At 41.8% G+C, this 21,078-nt stretch overlaps 1 protein-coding gene across 5 annotated transcripts in view; it reads left to right on the forward strand.

Moving 5' to 3' along the window:
- The window catches only part of LRP1 (LDL receptor related protein 1), a 318,544-nt gene that overhangs the window by 85,760 nt on the left and 211,706 nt on the right, over positions 1-21,078 (forward strand). For all 5 annotated transcript variants that reach the window (XM_081851654.1, XM_081851656.1, XM_081851655.1 and 2 more), the window contains one exon: positions 16,208-16,345. In XM_081851654.1, the coding sequence (XP_081707780.1) occupies positions 16,208-16,345 (138 nt within the window). The remainder of the gene's footprint in view (positions 1-16,207; positions 16,346-21,078) is intronic.

Below are 21,078 nucleotides of genomic sequence, written 5' to 3' on the forward strand. Positions count from 1 at the left end.
CAGTATGTCAGGTAGAAAGGTTCTAGCTTACCATTCTCATGAGCCTGCTAGCTTTTCAAGTGCAATAGGTTTTGACATAAGAGAGCACTGAAGCATGCAATCCTTCATTTCCCTTCTGAAGTGGCATACTCCCATTTGGTACAGTAAGGTCTCAGGCAGAGAGTCTTTGTCTTCTTAACTGGAGCTGCCAGGGATTGAACCTGGGACTCAAAGCGTTCATGCACTTTGCCACTGAGCTGTTGCCCCTCCCCAGTAACAGCCATTATCCTGAGAAGTGTCACTAGTGTTACAAAAACACTTTGGGCTTCCACTAAAATTCCTTCAATGTTTTGCTCGAGGAAGAACCCTAACACTTCCATTGAATTTTAGGTTAAATTTCTGTGGCAACAAGAACAGGTTGATGGGCCCCAGAGCCAGGCCCTTTTCAGTGGTGCCCCCCCATCAGAATTCCCTTCCTAGAGAACTCTGCCAAATGCCCTCTTTAGTTTTCTTTGGACAGAGCTTGAATAGGGTTTGTCTTGCTTTATTAGAGCCTTTTGTGACTACGGTAATTTTATGTTGGTGAGTGTGTTGGAACTGGCATGTTTTAAAATACTTTGTGCATTGTGACTTCTTGTGGTTTTTATGCTTATTTTTTGTAAGCAATCCTGTGAGCTCTTTGTCCTAAAAGATATGATGCTAATATCTAAAACAATCAAACAAATAAAATAATTATGTGTGCATTGCAACATAGCTAGAGGTATTGCTTTTGATACAAGTTTCTTTCTTTCTTTCTTTTTCATTTCATTTCATTTCATTTCTATACCACTTTATATTTTTAAGAAAAATCTCAAAGTGGTTTACAGAATATTAAAACATCAATATGACATCAATAAAAAAGCAACATAATTAACAGAAAACTAAAATATTGTCTTAAAGATTTCAGAATAAAACATTACAAAGGAGGTCAACTACAGAATAGATATTTAACACAAAGTTAACAAAATACTTAAACATTTCAAATAAATACATTGCTAAGTGAATGTTGGGGAAGGGCCATAGCTCAGTGGTCGAACACCTGCTTTTCGTGCAGAAGGCCCAATTCCTGGTGTCTCCAGGTGGAGCTGAGAGAGATTCCTGCCTTAAACCCCGGAGAGCCGCTGCTAGTCAGTGTAGACAGTCCTGACCCATATGGACCCAGTGGTCTGACTTGGGTAAGGCAACTTCCGTAACAGGAAGTGGAGTGGACTAGATGTTGGTTTGAGCATTCAGGAAAGGGACCGGTTAGGTAAGCCAAACTTGGCACACGCTCGTAGCTTCATGGCCTTTTTTGTGCACTGCAAAAAAACCATGGGTGAGTTTTCTAACTGACAAAATATATATGAATGCAACATTGGTGGCGAGCCCTCCGTTTGTTTGGACAAGACATGAATGTATAGTTCACACAAACAACTTTAGTTTTTAAACCCTATATGAATAAATAATCACTGCTGAAACCTGCTTTGTTTATGCAAAACTAACCCTAAAACCACTCTTACGAGAAGAACCATTTGCCACGCAAGCCTTCCCATATCTGCAGAAGGTACAGCAGGAAATTCTGAGAGTTATTTGGGCAGCAGCAATGCAGACCAGCAGGACCAATGTGGAAATTGGACTGGTTTTCTTCTAAGCAAGCATTTTGTTCCCTTTTAAAAATTAAAACGGAGGGGTGTTGCACAGTATTTAACCAAAATCACATTTGGTTAATGTTATCATTAATCAGATATGACAGAAAAGGTTTGTTACAAAGCTGAATAGATAATGTACTTTCTGTTGCTAATGAATTAAAGTGAAGGCAAAGCTGACTGTTGAAATGGATGGCAGTTGTGATTAGTCACCAATTCCACACCTACACTTACCCAGTTTTCAGAAAGCCTAGATAGTTAGCAACAGTCATTTTGCTTTTAGATTTCTCTACTGTCTGTCATCTTTTATCCCAGTATTATTTGATTTTACGTGGAAAATGACAGAAATGTTTTTTGTGCTGAGCTCCTTGTAAAAAACAAAACAAAACACCCACCCACCCTAAGTTGCAGCCCCCCACGCATTTACTCCTGAAGGGTACTAGTGCATTCAACAGGGTGGCCCCAAGATCAGAAAGAAGGCTATAAATTTTTGGCATGGTTACTTGACACTGAGAAATATGAAGTGTAATAGAAACAGTAAAAGAAGATTCAAGTTGATGCTAGAGCACTGAAATTCAGGATCTGTCTGCTATTGTAGTGGCTGGAAAGGAGTTTTTCCCAGGCCAGATTGACTAGTGAGTCTGCAGTGGGGGGGGGGGGGAGCCTTCCCTTCAAGTGGGTGACTTCATTTGTTGTGTGGGGATGTGCACAAATTATTAGCTTTTAAGAGACTTGAAGGCAATATGGTAGACATGTCATGGCATAAACATTCCATTTTGTATGTCTCAGCACTGTCTCTAGATATTTTTTAATGGGGTGCTGGAAAAGCTGGATGAAACTCAAAGGAGGAGGGCTAGACTGTTGGAATGGTGTCACACACAGTTTGCTTCTACTGTTAAGAGTAGTCACATGAGTTTTCTGGAAAATTCTGAATTGGAAAATTTTTCTGTGCAAATTGGTAATCTGCATAGGGTAGGATGCCTCAGAAAGTTTTCAGTTTGCATTGAAGAATGATCTGATTTAGCATATTTACTGTACATACATTTAGTAAACAACCCTAAAAACATGAAATATTTTTCTTGCAATCAGAAGACTTTCATTGTTACTAATGAACTTATAAGAGGGAAATTTGCTCATATATGCCTTTTTTTAAAAAAGAAAAAGATGAGGGAGTGCAAAGCAGGAGTGAAATTAACTCAGAAACCAATCTTGTCAAGTTTCTCCACACTTGGACATTAACTATTGAAAGCAATTTGAATTAGGACACTTGAGTTAAAACAGATTTTTCCCATGTGGGAACCTCCCCAACTCCTTTATGTTGTACATTTTTCAAGGTACCAAAGCCAATTGGGAGTAATGTGAACGCAGAATCTGTTTCCATTACTGCAGCATCTTCTTTTTGCTTCTGGTATGTTGTGTAAGCTAATTTGCAAAGGTACTTTTTGGGATTATCCAACTTTGTGGCAGGGAAAGTAGGGGTTGCGTTGATTCTTTCTGTGTATCTGGACCAACTATGTGTTAACAAATTGCTTTGAATTTGTTAAAGTCCTATACTGTATTCAAATGGCATGTTCTGAAGCAGGAATTGGCCACCTTTCGGATTCTGAGTGCTGTGGGTGCCAGTCACAAAATGACTGCCCTGGAGGGGCACGGCACAACACAAAGTTAGAGAGTACAGTCGCTGCTGCCCCCGCCCCCAACAAGACAATCTCAATTACAGATAGGTAGCCGTGTTGGTCTGCCATGGTCAAAACAAAATAAAAAAAATCCTTCCACTAGCACCTTAAAGACCAACTGAGTTAGTTCTAGGTATGAGCTTTCGTGTGCATGAAGAAGTGTGCATGCACACGAAAGCTCATACCTAGAACTAACTCAGTTGGTCTTTAAGGTGCTACTGGAAGGATTTTTTTTAAGACAATCTCAAGCTTACCATGAGAAGTCAACTCTGACCTGCTCTACCTGATTGCAGCGATGCAACTTTTAAAGGCACAAGAATCCTGTTTCCTCCAATGTCAACCCTAAGCCAAATATTAGAGTTATGAGTTTGAGCCCTGCCTTGCGGAAAAGATTCCTGCATTGCAGAGAGTTGGACTAGATGACCCCTGTGGTCCCTTCCAACTCTACAGTTCTGTGATTCTATGATCTTGTACCCACTTAAGTGGGGCAAGCCTTACTAAACACAATAGACTTGCTACTGTGTAGACATGTATACCATTGTACTGCAAGTTAATTATACAGTAAATTCTTAATGGTTTCCTGGGTTTCCATATTAATTGTGTAGTGGAATTCACAGAAAAAAAATTCTACGGAGTACCAGATTACAACTGAACCCACCACAGGAAAGATCACAGCTTTGACTGGCAGTAGGAGGAGCTAATCCCACCTGAGGCAATTTACATGCTGGGCCTGAAATTTGGGGAAATTCAGGCCCAGTTCCCATTTCTCAGAATATGCGGATCTGTTAGTGAACTCCCTTTTTCACAAAGTGCCTGTCTGTGAATGTTGAAGCATCATCTGTCAAATAGCCAACTTCTTCCTGAATCATTAAATAAGTTTGTAGGCTATGGCAAAAAGTATTTGTGACCTAGATACAAATCCTACCTTGGCCATGCAAGTAGCTTTAACATTGAAAACATGTATGATTTTCTTCTTGTTTGTACAATAGAGCAAACTTTTTTCTTTTTCGCAGGCTTAGTTAAGTAAGAATGTATTCAGCCTTTGTGATTCCAGGAACATTAAAATGAATTAAAACCACATTCCCTCTCCACATTCATTCAATTTTTTTATTATTCCTACATAACCACCTCCTCGTTCTTCTTCTTGTGTGGTGAATTCACTGGAAATTAATACTTTTTGGAGAGGCTGGCTGCAGTATCTGATCTTATAAATATTGGGCTGTACCCATCTAGGTTCTACTTAGAGCAGTGTTTCCCAACCTTTTTTGGGCAAAGGCACACTTGTTTCATGAAAAAAATCTCGAGGCACACCACCATTACAGCCCCGTGACGTCAGCGCGCAGCGTCACGCCGGGAGGGACGCACGAAAGTGTAAGTTTCAATTTTTTCCCCTCCCCCTTGCCTTCCTTCTGTGCCAACTGCCAAAAAGCCAAGAAAAAAAGCCAAGACTTTAGGGCAGCAGGTCGACACGGAAGAAGCTCCTACCTAAGGACAGGTGCGACGGCCGTGTCCTCTTCTGCCACACTTGGCAGCCCTGCCTCACGGTCGTGACTCCCACCCTGATTTCTCCCCGCAGGTCGAGCAGCACAGGCAGCCCAATGTGTCCAGCCCAGACACAAGCCCCGCTTCCCCACTCTAGATCCTGAATGCGACCAAGTGCTCTGGACTCCCGAGCAGGGTGGGAAAGAGGACTCGCATCTGGTAGCCTCCGGGCTCCTCGCCTGCTCGAGGGATGGCATTGCAGGCAAGCTGCCGGCCGTCGCCATCGCCGCCCCCTCATGCGAGTGGACCTGCCCGGAGTGGTGGGCCGGGGGAGGCTCGCTCTCTGTGGGGATGTGGCCCGCACGCGCGGCCCCGCTTCCTCCTGCCCAGGGCTGAGCTCCTTACCCGCGATCTCGGTCTCGCGCACGCGGATCCCACTTATTCCGAAGCTCACGCCACTAGCCGGGGCTCTCACACCGTGCCAGGGCGAGGCGGCACGGCCCACTGACGTCATCGCGGCTCGCCGCCGCCCTCGACTTCCCTGTTCCCTCCCCTCCCTCGGGTCGCCGTGGTTACCGAGAACTGCAAGCTGCTTGGGCGAGCGTGGGGCATTAAGTGGGAGAAGGAAAATTAAAATCAAAACTCGCCCGAAGGCCGCCTCTCCGGATATCTTTCGAATTTTTTAATTTTTCCCGCAGCACACCAGGCAACGTCTTGCGGCACACTAGTGTGCCGCGGAACACCGGTTGGGAAACACTGACTTAGAGTACACCCATTGAAATTAACAGATGCCAGTTGTATATTAATTTCAGTATATTAATTTTCCTTTGAGCATGACTAACTTTGAAGACAACCCATTCTCACCACTGGGTTGAGATGCTTATAATTGTATCATTAGGAGATTTCAAAGCATGAGTTGAAACGGGGCCAGAAGATGGCAAGTAATGACATTCATGCATAATATTACAATTCCTGGTTTTGCATTTCATCAATAATAAATAAAACTATATTAAGAGATGTTTGCCTGGTCACTGTTAATAATGTCACTATTATGTTAGACATTTCCCCACCATGTTTGTTGTGAGCCTTTCCTGACCAAACTAGGCCCCCTAGAGCAAAATATACACCAGGAGGCTTAGTTTGGTCAGAAAAGAGTCTACACTTCCAGAGTTAATGCTAAATACATTACTTCTGTAGAGATCTTTGTGAAAATTTGTGTCCTGGACTTTTTAGACACATCTACCCTTGTATTATCTGAAACCAAAGGGCACATTGGTTTGCCAGATGTGAAAAATATTGGCATTATTTTCAGCTCTCCTCTCTCACTATATGTCCAAACCAGGCACCATGGTTTGTTTCACTCTCAACAAACCATGATCTGTATCCAAGGTGTATTCTTGGCTTACTGATTTGTAGTTTGTTGGAGAGAAACAAATTATTATCCCTAGTTCTGATGTTTCTGTTTTAACTATCTGTGGTTTTATCTCCTGTTTTTATCTTGTGAACCACCCTGATATCTTTTGGTGAAAGGCAGTATGCAAATGTCATTAATTAATTAATTAATTAAACAGAATGATGGAATGCTGAGTTGGGGATGGGGGTTGGTTTGCTCTGAACGTTAGTTGGAGGAGAAAAAAAAATTCAGCTAGGTGTGTTCACAATAAAGCGTTAAGTATGGTTTACCATCATGTGGGAAGTGAGCCAGTATCTCAAAAAGCCACCTATGCTGATAGTTTTGGATTTAAGCCAATTAATTTACTATACTGAGTTCTATGGGTATACAGTGGTGTACAAATCAATCAACACATAATCTGTGGACCAGTAATCTTAGGCTGGATTCCAGTTAAGTTTTTCTGGTGCAAACCAGGGAGACGGTGTGCTCTGTGAGTGCCCAGAATCTATTCCATTATGATTGCAGAGTTAGCACTTTTCTTTGGGCCCAGTGATTCATTTCCTGACAGCAGAGCCTTTGCTTTGGTTTCTGTGTGCAGATTTGTTCTAGAAGAATGAATGAGAAAAGCCTGATGGATCAGTCTCTGCAGTTGTTTCCTCATGTGCGAAGCCCCCTCACCCTTACCTTACCCCCTTTTTGAAGGAGACAAGAGCAAACACCCTAGATGCTATTTACAAGTATAACGCAACAGCTGTGAGGAAGCCGTCAAGGAGAAACCATCTAGGACTGAATATTGTGGCAGTATGTTTGATAAGGAGTCAGTCAGTTTCTCTCATTCTTGTCTATTCTCCAGTATCCTGGGTAGACATTTTCCCAGGCCTGCTACTTGAAAACCTTAAAAGGAGATGCTAGGGATTGAAACCAGAAACTTCCATATGCAGAAATATACATCACTGAACCATGATTCGCTCTGAAAACATTCAACAAAGCTATGTTTCTCCCCAAAGCCCATATGCTACCTTATCCAGCTTTCCCCAAATTTAGCTCCCCAGATTTATTTAATTCTTTAATGGTACTGCATGATTGCAACAAAATCTCTAAGCAAGTTACAGTCATTTTTAAAATTATAAATAAAAACAGTTAAAAGCAATTAATTATAAACATTTTTTAAAAAGAAATTGAAAGAAGCAATAAACTCAAAAGAGATGATAACACACCTGTGTCTGGATAGGCTTTCCTGAACAAAAATTTTGTAAGCAGGTTCTGAAAAGGATTCAGTGAAAATGGCTGCATCCTGATGTCAATAGGCAGGGAGTTCCAAAGTGTTGGAACAAGTATTGTGGGGCTTCTGTTCTGCGGAATGGACACTGTTACAAAGTGGTCAAGCAGGCACATACAGGATCCCTCAAGTAAAATGGTCTCAAGCTTTTTAGGGCTTTATATACAGCAAATGGGTAACCAGTGCAGATCTTTGAACAGAGGTGTTATATGCAGACACGGTCTTGCTCTGCTCAGCATCTTGGGTTGCAGCATTCTGCACTAACTGCAGTTGCTGGATCATTTAATGTTGCTGTTATTTATTCATTGTAGATGTTGTTGGGTTGTGTTTGTGTGTGTGTGATTGCAGATGTTGGATTGCAACTCTCATTATTCCTGTCTATTGGCCACACACCTGGGGATGATCATGGGGCTGGAACAACTCCTCTGTGAGGAATGTTCACAACATCTGGGGCTTTTTAGCTTAGAAAAACTGTGAGGAAGAGGAGAGACACAGTGGAAGAGCATAAAGTATGCATGCTGTGAGTCTTGCATAATACTGGAACCAGTGTCATCTAATGAAGCTGATTGTTCGATTAATGTCTTACTTCACACAGCACGTAGTTACTCTATGAAATCCCATACAAGATATAACGAGGACTGCCAAATTGGGCAGCTTTGAAGAGAGAGTAGAGAAATTCATGTAGGATCAGGCTATCAGAGGCTGCTGGTTATGATGGCTACACATTACCTCCAAGGTCAGAGTCAGCTGGGGAGCAGTGATTGAGGTCATGGCCTGCTTATGGGCTTTCCATAGGCGCATCTGGTTGGCCACTGGGAGAAACAAAAGGATGTTGGACTAGGTGGGCCTCAGATCTAGTCAGGCTCTTGTTATGTTCTTAGTTGTGCTTAGAGGCAAGTATCCCAGAATAAATGACTGCAAAGGCTTTTCTCATAAATTGCTCTAGAGCAATTGATTTCAGATTACGATAAGAGCGGAGATTCTTCCGGGATGTTTGCCAGTTCTCTGTAAACAATATTTCAGAGAGGGTGATCATTGTGAGAGAAGGCCAGGCCCCAGTTATTTGTGGTTTTGAGGAATGAGAGGCTTATTGTAGCAAGGCATTGGCAAATTGCGACTGATCTCCATTTCCCTCTAAAATTTGGAGTGGGAGCTAGTGTGGATATGGCACTTTTAGAGATTTTCCTGCTGTGGAATATCACAACATCTGCTTCTGGGATTTGGTGGGGAGGAATGCCTTTTGCAATTTCTAATAATAAAACTAGCAGTGTAATCTTTGGTGAGTTCCCACTTTAAGTATTGCATGTGAAGTGCTTTGAAATATTGGCTAAGATTCTGCATGTATGGCCTTGGAAACGGTCAACTCCTTCATTTGATAAATGCAGCTCCTGGTAAAAAACAAGAACATGGCCTGTAAGGCCTCTTTGATAGGTCTTTCATCATCTTTTCTTCCCCACCTGGAGTATGATATTGCCCTCAAAACTGTGAAACAGAGGTTATGGGATATTGCCTTTAGTGATTTATGATCTCGCTCACATGTAACCTGTGGCCCATCTGTGTCATGAATCCAATATCAGCAGGGTTTTTTGTTATCTTCCTACTTTAAGAATTTGACTGTATTTACCAAGATTCTTGGGGGGAAGCCATGACTGTTAAAGTGGTACACAAATGCTTTAAGTGGTATGCTTTCGAACTGCTAGGTTGGCAGGAGCTGGGACCAAGCAATGGGTGCTCACCCCATCGCAAGGATTTGAACCGCCAACCTTCTGATTGGCAGGCCCAAGAGGCTCAGTGGTTTAGACCACAGCACCACCTGTGTCCCTAGACAGGTTAGACAGCATCTAATCAATCCTAAACAACCTGGAATTGCTGACTCTTTTCTTGTCAGGGTTCTCCTTGAGGATAAGATTGATACTATTAAACTGGCTGTAACAAAATTCCTCTTGGAGCCAGTAAAAATCAGAAATCAGTATGTATAGGCTAAAGCTGCTCTGTTGGCCAGCAAGGTCAATCTTACATCTTAACAACTGTTGATATATACTATTGTTGTACTGTGTATTTTGGGTCTATAGACCACAATAAAGCTTTGTGTGTGTATTACATCACTCCCGTGAGTAGACCACTAAGGTGAGTTACTACTAGGGTAAGATAGCTGCACTAATATTCACATTGTTTTGCAAAATGAAAGCTTCTGCAAAACTGGAATTCCGTAGGAGTTTATGCCCTGTGGACATGCAAAGTGCTATAGAACATGGAGGCTGTCTGGGTCAAGGAAGGGAGAATATGGCTCTGTTCCCTCTCCACCTTAATTTTGATAGGCCAGAAAACCCCCCCACGTTTTCATATTTATAGTGATTTTTCTTAAGTGCCCAGGGTATATTTACAACAACCCTTGATGCAGGCCAGTTCATTTGCTTGGCCACTGTACTTCTATACCTCTAAGGTCAAAACTGCACCTTCATTACCATCACACCAATCTTGATTCTTAACACATTGTATTTTAGTTACCATCATTTCTCCCACCACTGCTTTATAGATCTAGGGTGCTCTACATTCAGTTCCTGAAGCCCAGGCAGATTATTGCATTTTCCAAAGCATTAATATGATTCTGAAAATATGTATTATTAAAACAGGTAACAGAGAAATTTGAAATTCCACACTCCATCCCTGTCTTTATTTGAATTGATGCACTTATAAATCCTTATTTTAAGCTTTCAAGTTTATTGATAGTCCTAATCCTTAAACATAAAAGCAGCCTAGCAAAATGGTATCCTCATTCCTTCCTAAGATGTCATGCTGCTACCGCAGGTTAGCTGGTTCCTTACATCTGTTTTTTCCCTCTGACAGCTTGAGGTAACCATTTTGTGAGTTTATACGCAGCATAGGCATTTGCTGTAGCTCAGCAGAGATTGATTACATGTGCAATGATTCCAACGTAATAATCAAATAAATTAAAAAATTGTCCAGTAGCACCTTAGAGACCAACTATGTTTGTTCTAGGTATAAGCTTTCGTGTGCATGCACACTTCTTCAGATAACAGAAAGCTTATACCCAGAACAAACTTAGTTGGTCTCTAAGGTGCTACTGGGACAATTTTTCAATTAATTAATTAATTAATTTTGACTGTGCCAGACCAACACAGCTACCTACTTGAATGTAATAATTATCACAGAACTTCTTGTCTACTACACATTACCCTATTAGACCCTGTTAGACACATTTGCCTAAGTTATTAGAGAGCTGGATTCAAAACCTATTTATATCAACTGGATGGACTGGGGTAACCATGGTTCCCTCAGATGTTATTGGATTACAACTCTCAACATTGCCGACCATTGGCCATGCTGGTGAGGGCTGATGGGAGGGAGTTGAAGTCCAACACCATTGCTCTGACTTTAAGGTGCCTTGATAATTAACAATAACCTGAAAGAACATAGTTGTCTTTTAAAATAACAAGAATAATAACTGAATGCACATTTGTCAGCCAGCATAGATTTTGGCCAGATTAATTTATTACATAAAAACCAAAGCAAAAAGACAAAGGCCAAAATAGCTTCCAACTGGAGCCCATTTTTTGAATACTGCGAATACAGTTCAATGCATTGTTTTGAACTTGAACGTAAGTTGACTTTAAAAAATCAGGATAAAATATGTATGTTGTAGTTGTGCAATGATTTTTTTGTTATTTATGTTATAAAGTATGATTTAAAAACAAAGATGCAAAGAATTGACAGGCGTAGGGAACATGAAATGTGATTTAATTTGATAAATTGGTCTCTGAGTAAGTTGGTTTGTAGTGCTTTTCACCCACTTGCAAATATGGTTGGCACTTCCAAAACATCTGCCATATAGCTTCCTTTACAAGTTTTAAGCCTATGTAAGAGAGCATTTGCAAAAAAGGCAGTAGAGTAAACTAAATTCCTCCTGTAATCACCAACAGAACTGTTGTCTCTTGTACTGGGACTTCTCGAGATTGGCTGAGGACTCCTGCAAAAGAAAGTCCTTGAACCCCAGATTTCGTAGTGCTGTTTTCTCCCTTTGCCTGGAAGATAAGGAAGCCTTGAGGTTGGTGCCATAGTGGCGTGAGAAAGGGCCAGCTAACAGCCCCCAGAGACAGAGACCTTCTGCAGTCCCATGCTTGTGCTGACAGGCGAGATTTGGCTCAGGCAGTATTTGGAGATAAAGGGAAGGGGAGGTGGGGTTTGTGCGGTTGCCACTGTTAATACCCCTCTATGTTAGGCTTAGGGAAGTAATGCTGGCAAATATTTGCATGCGAACACCAGGGAATCCCAGTTGTACTCCGTGTTCTGGAGCCCATGGACTTCAGAAGGAAAAAACAATGTATTTAAATCAGGCGTTAATACTTAATTGAGTTGGGTCCTGCAGACAGGTCTGGGACAATCCTGATAGTCATGAAGCCACAGTTTTTCCTGTGACATTTCTGGTCATGACTAAACTGGTGTAAGATCCCATACGAGCATAACCACTGTTGAGATGGACAGAAAAGGATGGGAAAAAACATGTAAGCAATGTACAAATAAATGAATTTCAGTGAAATGGTATTCCATTTTTGCCATTCTCTCTCTGTCCCCACCCTGCCCCAAAGTGCTTGCTTGGAATGAATTTAATGATAGGCCGTAGCTTAGAGGTACAGCGTCTGCCTTCTGTGCAGAAGGCCCCAGATTCAATTCTTGGCAACTCCCACTAGTACTGGATATGCCCCCTGCCTGAAACTCTGGAGAGCTCCTGCCAGTCAGTGTGGGCAAAGCTGACCTAGATGAACCAATAGTCTGAGCCTGGATAAAGCAGCTTTCTATGTTTTGGCAAGAGGGGCATTAGACTGATGAGGGAACTTCTCTGTTTGGTCTAGCTGATCACTGAGGAGATATGAGTGTTCACTCTTTGGTGGCAGGCTGCTGTAGGAAGATACGGAGGCTTGTTTGATTGTTCATAAGCATGCATGGTAAGCAGCTCAGAAGGGGAACTGGATAAGGCCACAAGAGGCATTGGGGCCAACTCATTTGTTCTGAGCCGCAGTTGCCTATGAGAAGGAGCCAGTGTGTTTTGCAAAAGAGAAGACCAGCATGCTGTTGCAGTTCTGTGCCCCTTCCCCAATTTGAGGTTATCTACACTGGAGGTTGCTGGAGCACCAGAATGGTTAGGCACCCTGTAGAGTCAGCAGTTAATTTTAAGCAGGGGTCATACATGGAATTGAAGTGTCAGCCACATGAGCTCTGTTCAATAAATTGTTCATTGGTTTAACTGAAACAAAGGCTTTGGCGGAGTGCTTTTTTCATAGTTCAGCTTGGTTTCTCACCCCAGGACACAGATGGCTCTTTAACCCTGTTTTTCAAGGGGGAAGAACTCTTGTGGCTCTGCAGCCATCACAGTTGCTTCCTGGGCTTGTGGAAAGTGTGAGGGGCTCAGGTGTATAAGGAAGGAATTCTGAGGTTTAGAAATGGACAGCCTGCCCCAAGCTCCGGCTCTCCAGGTGGCCATTGTGTCAGGGTTAACGCTAGTGCAGGTGTCACAGTTTTATGTCCACCCAGTAGCAAAGGGCAAAGGACACGATACATCTGCAGAAATGAGAGATCGCACAGCAACACCAACAGTGTTAGGTTGGGACTTTTTAGTTTGTGAGGAAAAGGAAGTGAGCATTGGTGGCAGGGAATAATATTTTTTTTCTCCTCTCCTTTCAAAATTCCTGAATTGCAGGGGGTTGGACTAGATGACCCTCGTGGTCCCTTCCAGCTCTACAATTTTACGATTCTAAGTACTAGAACTCAGGCTTACCCAGTGAGGCTGACAGGTGGCATAGTCAGGACAGATGAAAGTGCTTACTGTTGTTCGTAGTTTAAATCCTGCTTGCAAGTTCAGGTAATCTGAAAAAGGCTTCCATTTTTCCATAAAACAATCGTCATTAGGTTTTCTTATTTTGGCTGTTAACTTTGCTAATTCCGCGTAGTCCAACACTTTACTTATCCATTCTGCTTTGGTGGGAACAACTTCTTTCTTCCATTCTTGTACATAGAGAATCCTAGCTGTTGTTACATACATAAACAGTTTAATCATCTGTTTTGGAACTGTTGTCCCTATAATCCCTAAGAGAAAAGTTCCAGGGTTGGGGTTTTTTTGTATATTCACTTTAAATGTCTTTTTTATCTCATCATATATCATTTCCCAAAGTACCCTCGCTTTGTTACAAGTCCACCACATATGAAAAAAGATCAACCTACTTGTTCACACTTCCAGCAATTATTAGGAACCACCTTACACATTTTAGACAATTTGTTAGGTGTTAGATACCATATATACATCATTTTCATATAGTTTTCTTCTAAGGCACAGCAAGCAGTAAATTTCCCATGATAGCAAGCAAACGGTCCCCTGATCTGATTGGGGTCCCATGTAGCTGGTTTACCCTCAAAATTAAAGTGGTAGTTCAAGCACATCTTAAACTGGTGCCCTCCAGATGTTGTTGGCCTACAACTCCCATCTTTCTTCTTTTTCTTTTTTGGCGATCACTCGTAGCCGAGTAAGGTTGTCTTCCATGAACATGGTCTTAACCGTGAGTCTGTAACTGACTGTGGAGGCCAACTCTGGAGCCACACATACTTTAACAGTGGGGACATAGGTTTCCGGACAGGAGTTGATCATGATAAGGGTTTGCCAAACGTGTCTTCTTCTTAGCTCGTTTCTCCTTTTCGCCCTGAGTTTGTGCTTCTTCAAAGTCCATGACACCTTTGGAGTGCTCACAAGCCAGTGTTTTCCAGTTATCAGTGCTTATACATTTTTTAAGATTTGCATTGAGAGCGTCTTTAAACCTCTTTCATTGTCTGCCGGTATTTCACTTTTCATTCTTAAGTTGGGAATAGAGTAGTTGTTTTGGAAGACGAAGGCATCTGAACAACATGACCAGTCCAACCAAGTTGATGTTGAAGAATCATTGCTTTGACACTGGTGAGCTTTGCTTCTTCCAGTACACTGACAATTGTTCACCTGTCTTCCCAAGTGATGTGTGCAAAAAAAATTTGAGACACTGTTGATGGAATATTTCGAGGAGTTGGAGATGGTGTTTATAAATGGTCTATGTTTCATAAGCGTGCAGTAAAGTTGGTAGTACAATAGCTTTATTAATGAGCATTTTGGTTTCCCGGCGAACATCCCAGTCCTCAAACATTCTGTGCTTCAATCGGGAGAAAGCTGCATGCACAGAGCGCAGGCGATGCTGGATTTCAGCATCAGTATCAGCCCTTGTGGAAAGAGAACTGCCCAGGTAGGAAAGGTGATTGACATTTTCCAACTCCCATCGTCTGTTGCCATTGGCCACACTGGCATCTGGATAGCACCGGTTTGGGGAGGCTGCAATAAACCATCACATGGAGTTAATGGCTCTGACCTAAGTGTCACTTAATGGAAATGTTTTGTGATATCAAATCTATAACCACCGCAGGCAAACTGTTGTAAACAGAATGGAGTCTTCTGCTTCTTCTTGCCCCTTGAATTTCATAGCTGGTTAGAGTCTCCCAGCTCTTGGTCCAGGCTTTCTTATCTTCTCAGTTGTGACTTTCCCAGTTTTATTTGTCTTTGGGTTCCAGCCAAATCAATTAAAGGACATATATTTATGGGCAAAAGAACAGCTACTTTTAAAGTGGTTTTCTAAGGTTAAAAATTCCTGTCTAATGCAGCCTTTTGGAGTGTACCACAAGCTAGTCACAAAAAATAAAATAAGCTTGTTTATTAGCTTCTTCAAGAAATAAAGTGGCTTGTTAACGATGCTTGCCCCAGTTGTGATTAAGTGGTTGATCAATGGGTCTTTTTCTGTGTGGTGGACCACTTTGACTGATAGGCTGGGTCACTCCATGACCCCCCTCCCATAGACTGTAAATGATCCTCCTTAATTAACCCTCTATTTGAAGCTGCTGAAGGGAACTGACTTTTTTTGAAAACAAGTCTTGAGGTTGGTAGTACAGTGGTGGTGAGGAGCATGTAAGAGCCCTGCTGGATTGTACCAAAGGCGCATCTAGTCGTGTGTTCTGTCTTCACAATGGCCAACCAGATATGTAAGGGAAATGCACAAGCTGGTATGAGTACATGTGAATTCAAATCCATTTTGTAATGTAGAGACTGAGATGAATAAAATGCACAATTTAACCAAGCATGACAAGAGCAGAATCAGGAACAGAACATAGCTAGTTGATATTTGTCCAAGAACCTCACAGTGGGATTCTTGGCCTGAGCAAGTATTGGAATGTAGGTCTCTTGTAGCCCAACACTGTACGCACTGAGATACAGCATTTTTGTGTGTGTGTTTTTTAAGAGCCATTGTGGTGTAGCATTGCACTAGAATATGGGACACCAGGGTTCCAATCCCCACCTAACCATGAAGCTGCCTGGGTGACATTGAGCCAGTCACTGTGAGAATAAGATGATAGAATCATAGAACTGTAGTGTTGGAAGATACCCTGAGGGTCATCTACTCCAGCCTCCTGCAGTCCAGATGTGGAAAGGGAGAGCTAGGTATACAATCTTGAACTACTTGGAGGAAAACTATGCATGCTCCTACCCCTTATGCAAACAGATACAGAGTCATGAGTATCTGTTTGCATGCCTGAGTGTGTACCACCTCACACTTAAGAGGCTTTGTTTCTGGCTCCTCATATTCCTATTAATTCTGGTCCTTGGTGTATACTTATCTTCTCCTATAACGGTTACGATTTTTCCCATTTCCAGGTCCACAGAGCAAAGTGTCCCGATGCCATCCTAATGAACACAGCTGCCTGGGCACTGACCTTTGCATCCACATGTCCAAGCTATGCAATGGCAAACGCGACTGTGTGGATGGTTCAGATGAAGGGCCCCATTGCCAAGGTAAGCTGTTTCCCTGTCTCACCTGATGCTGTGCAGAAGCTGTTACTGGTGGAGGAGCCCTGGGTGCAGCGAAGGCCAGTGTCATCCAGGGTATAGTCTGAAGGTACACTTAGCCACAGTTTAGTAGATTTGGACTTGGTGGATGGGAGCCCCATGAATGTTGCCTTGGTTTCCTTGATAGAAAAGAAGTTAGAGATGAATGCAGGCGCTGCTGGGAGCAAAGGGTGTGTGTGGATTCTACTGACTGGAGTGCTGACTGCTGAACAGCTGAATTGCCATGTTACAGCAAAAGGACTGTTGCAATGTAGATTGTGTTAATAAGGGAATGATGAGTAAGAGTTGTGGTTGTTAGCAGAATAGCAAGTAATTACAGAAGCATAATGAACAGGAACTAGATATATTGACAGATGCACTCTAAGGAAAGGTGGGTATAGATTTTAATCAGAACACTAAGCTTAATTTTTGGAATTAATGTTAGTGAGGCCATAGGTCTACGAGTTGCAAAGCAGTATAGTGTTAATTTCTCATATTAGTGCCTTACATCTAGCCTACATTTCCTTTATTTTAGTCATTATCAAATAGAAATGTGGTAAATGATTAACAGCCTACAGCAATTAGTGTTCAAGCTGCAGACTGGAACCTCACATTATCTGGTTATTTCATTTTTTTAATGCACTGACCACTGCTTCTTCTGTGCAAAATAGCATTGTGAGGGAGCAATCTTTATCGGATAAACATCAGAACAGGCACCTTTGTCCTGTCTTCCATTGCGGCCCCTTGCGAATTCCCCCTCCTCACTGCCTCAGAATTTCAGACTCTTGTTTGTAGTGGAAATATGGGCCTGGAACCTTAGCTGAGAAGAAAGAGGCTGGGATGGAGCAAAACGCTTGACCAAGAGAACAGTATCTCCTCTCCCTGCCTGCTGCTTTTCCACTTCAAATTGCATCTTTCTGACATCACTTTGACAAGGAGAAACATCAACTGGGGTTTAAAATATGAGTTGGCCAGATAAATGACTGCTTGGATCCAATTTCCAACTTCACTTACTGGCTTTGTGGTGACTGCATCTGTTTTTTGTGTGCAAAGGGACATACAGTATTAGTTCATAGAATCGTAGAGTTGGAAGGAACTGTGAGGTTCATCTACTCCAACCCCCTGCAATCCAGGAATATGCAGCTGTCCCATACAGGGATTAAACCTGCAACCTAGTTGATCCATTAGTGTCTGCAAGAGCAACCTGGGTGGTTCGGGAAATGAGATTTTCAGAAAGATGCATAGTAGGGTGGACGTCAGAGCTATGATAATTATTTGAATACTAGGAAATAAAGCTGATTCCAGATGGTCACTTCTAATTTCTTGATTACATCTTACGCTTTGCGCCAATACTGCTAAAACTAATATAAACAACAAGGTTGACAACAGGCAGCCTTGTCTCATTCCTTTAGTTATTTTACAATTCTCAGTCAGGACATTATTTACTATCAAATTAGCTGACAAATTGTCCTGACTCCTTTTATAGAAGTGTTTCTGCAGTTCATATATTCCAAAACTTTAAACATAAAATTCCAGGAGATGTTGTCAAATGCTTTCTCTGTATCTAAAAACATTAAAGCCACTTGTTTTTCATTTCTCACTTGTAAATCTTCTATTATATCATTATTATATAAAACCCAATAAAAAAGCAAAAAACAAAAACATGATCCATCTTTAATCAGGATGAATTGGAAACAGAAATGTGTTAACCTAATCAGGCGACATCGCAGTAGCTGTGCTGAGTCATAACAGGTTTTGAATGAGAGCCAGTAACTTTTGAGAGGTGCCACCTCCAAAACCGAGCCTGCCCAACTGAGCAGAGAAATTGCTGGGAGGCTGGTGTGTATTTGTGTGGGGGGGGGGGCTTTAGGCCCCCATTGTTTATCAGCAGAGTCATTTACTCTGAAAGGCTTACCAGTTCCGTGACTAAGTGGAAGATCTGATTCTTCCCTTGCAGTTTTTCTCTGCGGTCCTGACTGACTGGGAGGAAATATCTCTAATGTTAGTGTGTGAGTTTCAGTTTCACTTACAGATTTTCACTACTGAAGAACAGGTGTTTGGATTTGGAGCTCTGTGTGTGTGCTTGCATGCTGACACTCTGCTAGAGTGCAGCAATAGTGGGGAATGTAGAAGGGGGTTGGACTCGATGGCCCTTGTGGTCTCTTCCAACTCTATGATTCTATGATTCTATGATTCTATGATTTCTATGAAAAAGAGCGTTTTCACCTATCCTTAGGGCTGTGGAGATATACTTGAAAGTCCCTTGGCAGTGCCTTGAAATCTTCAGAGAGCTTGCTGAATAAGATTTCCAGTGCCTGGGGGTGGGCAGGGCACCACTGCACAAGTAAAGTAAGTTAGAGAAAACAAGAGATTGTGCAGATCTGCCAAAAGCAAGGCTGGGAATTGATATGAGCCTATCCTTGTGCCACGGAGAAACATATCTGGACTAGACAGCCAAGGATTGCAGGTGGTCAGGTTATTTTTCCTGTTGGGGTTAAGAAGTGTGCTTTTCGTGACTGTTCAGATATTGATTGATTGATGGTATTTCCATGCCCCTTTTCATTCAAATAAATCTCAAAGCTGTTTACAAACAATAAGGAACAATAACATAAAAAGAGCACCACAAATACAGCACAAATCATATAAAATAAGGAAAAAATCATCACTGAAACAGTTGCAATCTATAAAACTATTAACAAAACAGCAACAAAAAGCAAGCTAAACATCACAATTATAGCGAAAGTCATATATATTATTAACAAATCAATGTAGTGTTAAAAATCTATAAAACAATAGCAACAACATTAACAAAATAGCAACTAAAAAAAAGCTAATCACTGTTAAGTTCTTGCACTCAAACTGAGCTGAGAAAATGCTGGGAGACTGATGTTTTCTGTCTTGAGCCCATTGAGCATCAAAGATGCACATAGCCAGGCTCAATGTTCACATTCAGACTAGACTAGGTTGCAACCAGATCATTACATGTTCTTCAAACAGGATGTAACTGAGAGCAGCTGAGCTTTTCTGGAAAAGCAAACTGTCTCTGTCCTCACAAGTAGTGACTTTAAAGCTTTAAAGAGAATCCCATAGTAGAGTTCTAAAAGGGTTTTAAGAAGTGTCCTGGTAGATACCACGCTTTGCATGTGGGATCTCAAGGATGGCTCTCAAGGGTGTTTTACCAACCCCACCTGGAGATGCTGGGGATTCAACCTGGGGCCTTCTACATGCATAGTAGATGCTCTACTACCAAGTTATGGCCCATCCCTCCATGAAGTAGGCCCAGAATGTGCTTCTGATAGAGGTGGAGCCCAGTTGTCTGTGGGCCAGACACAGCTGTTCCGTGCAAGCAATGCAAACCAAGGCAGTAACAGGTAAATTAATACCCTACAGTGCAGATGTGCCTTGAAAAATCACACCAGAAGTCTTACAATAAAGTTTAGAAATTCCAGGTGTTGACTGTCATTGTTTAGCCCTTCTAAACGCTGCACTTTCATAAACACCCTTTTTCATAGTTGCTTTTCTGTTTTAAGCATGCTCAGCAAGTCAGTGTACTGAGACAAACTATGATGCCTGACGGGTTTTTTTGCTGGGGGTGCGTGGGGTGGAGATGTTAAATATTGCTTAGATGAATTAGACATGCATACTGTAATGTAATTGATTAACAAATCTTGGTTCTTAAAACCCTTAACAGCTTGTCGCTCCCTGAAACTAACCATGGCATGCTCAGGATGTGTGAGTTGTTGTAATATAACCAATTGGTAATGGGCAAGCTTGAGGACAACATTTATGGTACTGTAAATAAGCCATATTCAAGAGTGCAGAAATGTGGAAGCTCTGGAAAGTAGTGCTCTGAAAAGGCAGCCTTTCTATATCTAATTAGGCCAAATGGAAGTTCACCTCAGCTCTGCAAGACTGGGTTCTTGTTCAGCTGAAGTGGTACCTGGAGAGCCACTTTGAGTGATTATGTCTCAACAAGGTGAGGTATGAGCAAGCAGTTTGCCTGCTCACACAGCCTCTTTACTTCCCCCCTTCACATGACAGTTTAAACTAGGAGGTTTCTAATTAACCATAGTTTCCAAGTTTTGTCCAAACTGGGAAACCATGGTTACCAGCTTTGGAACATGTTGAGATATGATTTATCTGAACAAACTTGGCTATCTGTTTAGAGGTCTTGGCAGGTTGAAGTCCTAGTCTGTTAAGTGAAGCTGCAACTTAAGAAAACCCCAGCACCCCTCTTCGTTCACAGTTCATGGGATGGGCAAGGCTGTGTCTATACAGAATTTCATTTTTTAAAAAAAGTAGAGCAAACTTGTAGTTCTTATGAATGTGAAGCTTTTCGTGGAAGTGTGTAGGTAGTGCCTGCTGAAATCTCAGAAGTCAGCATAACTTAACAAAATCAGAATAAATTATGCAAAATGTATGACAAAGAAATTTATGCAGAACAAGATACATTTTCAAATCTAGGTTGCTAAATATATAGTTCCTTGTCATGGAATTTGAATTGCCAAGATGCACACTTAATACTAATAACAATAATAATAAGTGTGGAATACGTGCAGGCTTGCTGGAAACTACCTTGCAAAAATGAAAATCCTCATATGCTCCGATAAGAAATAGGGCCCTCTTTTAAAAGATGGGTCAGCTTCTTGAATTCACTTGTTATTTACAAATGAAGGAAGCTGTTTAATTTTTAAGGCGTG

Source organism: Podarcis erhardii (genome assembly GCF_964252035.2).
Source record: "Podarcis erhardii genome assembly, chromosome: 2".
Classification (NCBI taxonomy): domain Eukaryota; kingdom Metazoa; phylum Chordata; class Lepidosauria; order Squamata; family Lacertidae; genus Podarcis; species Podarcis erhardii.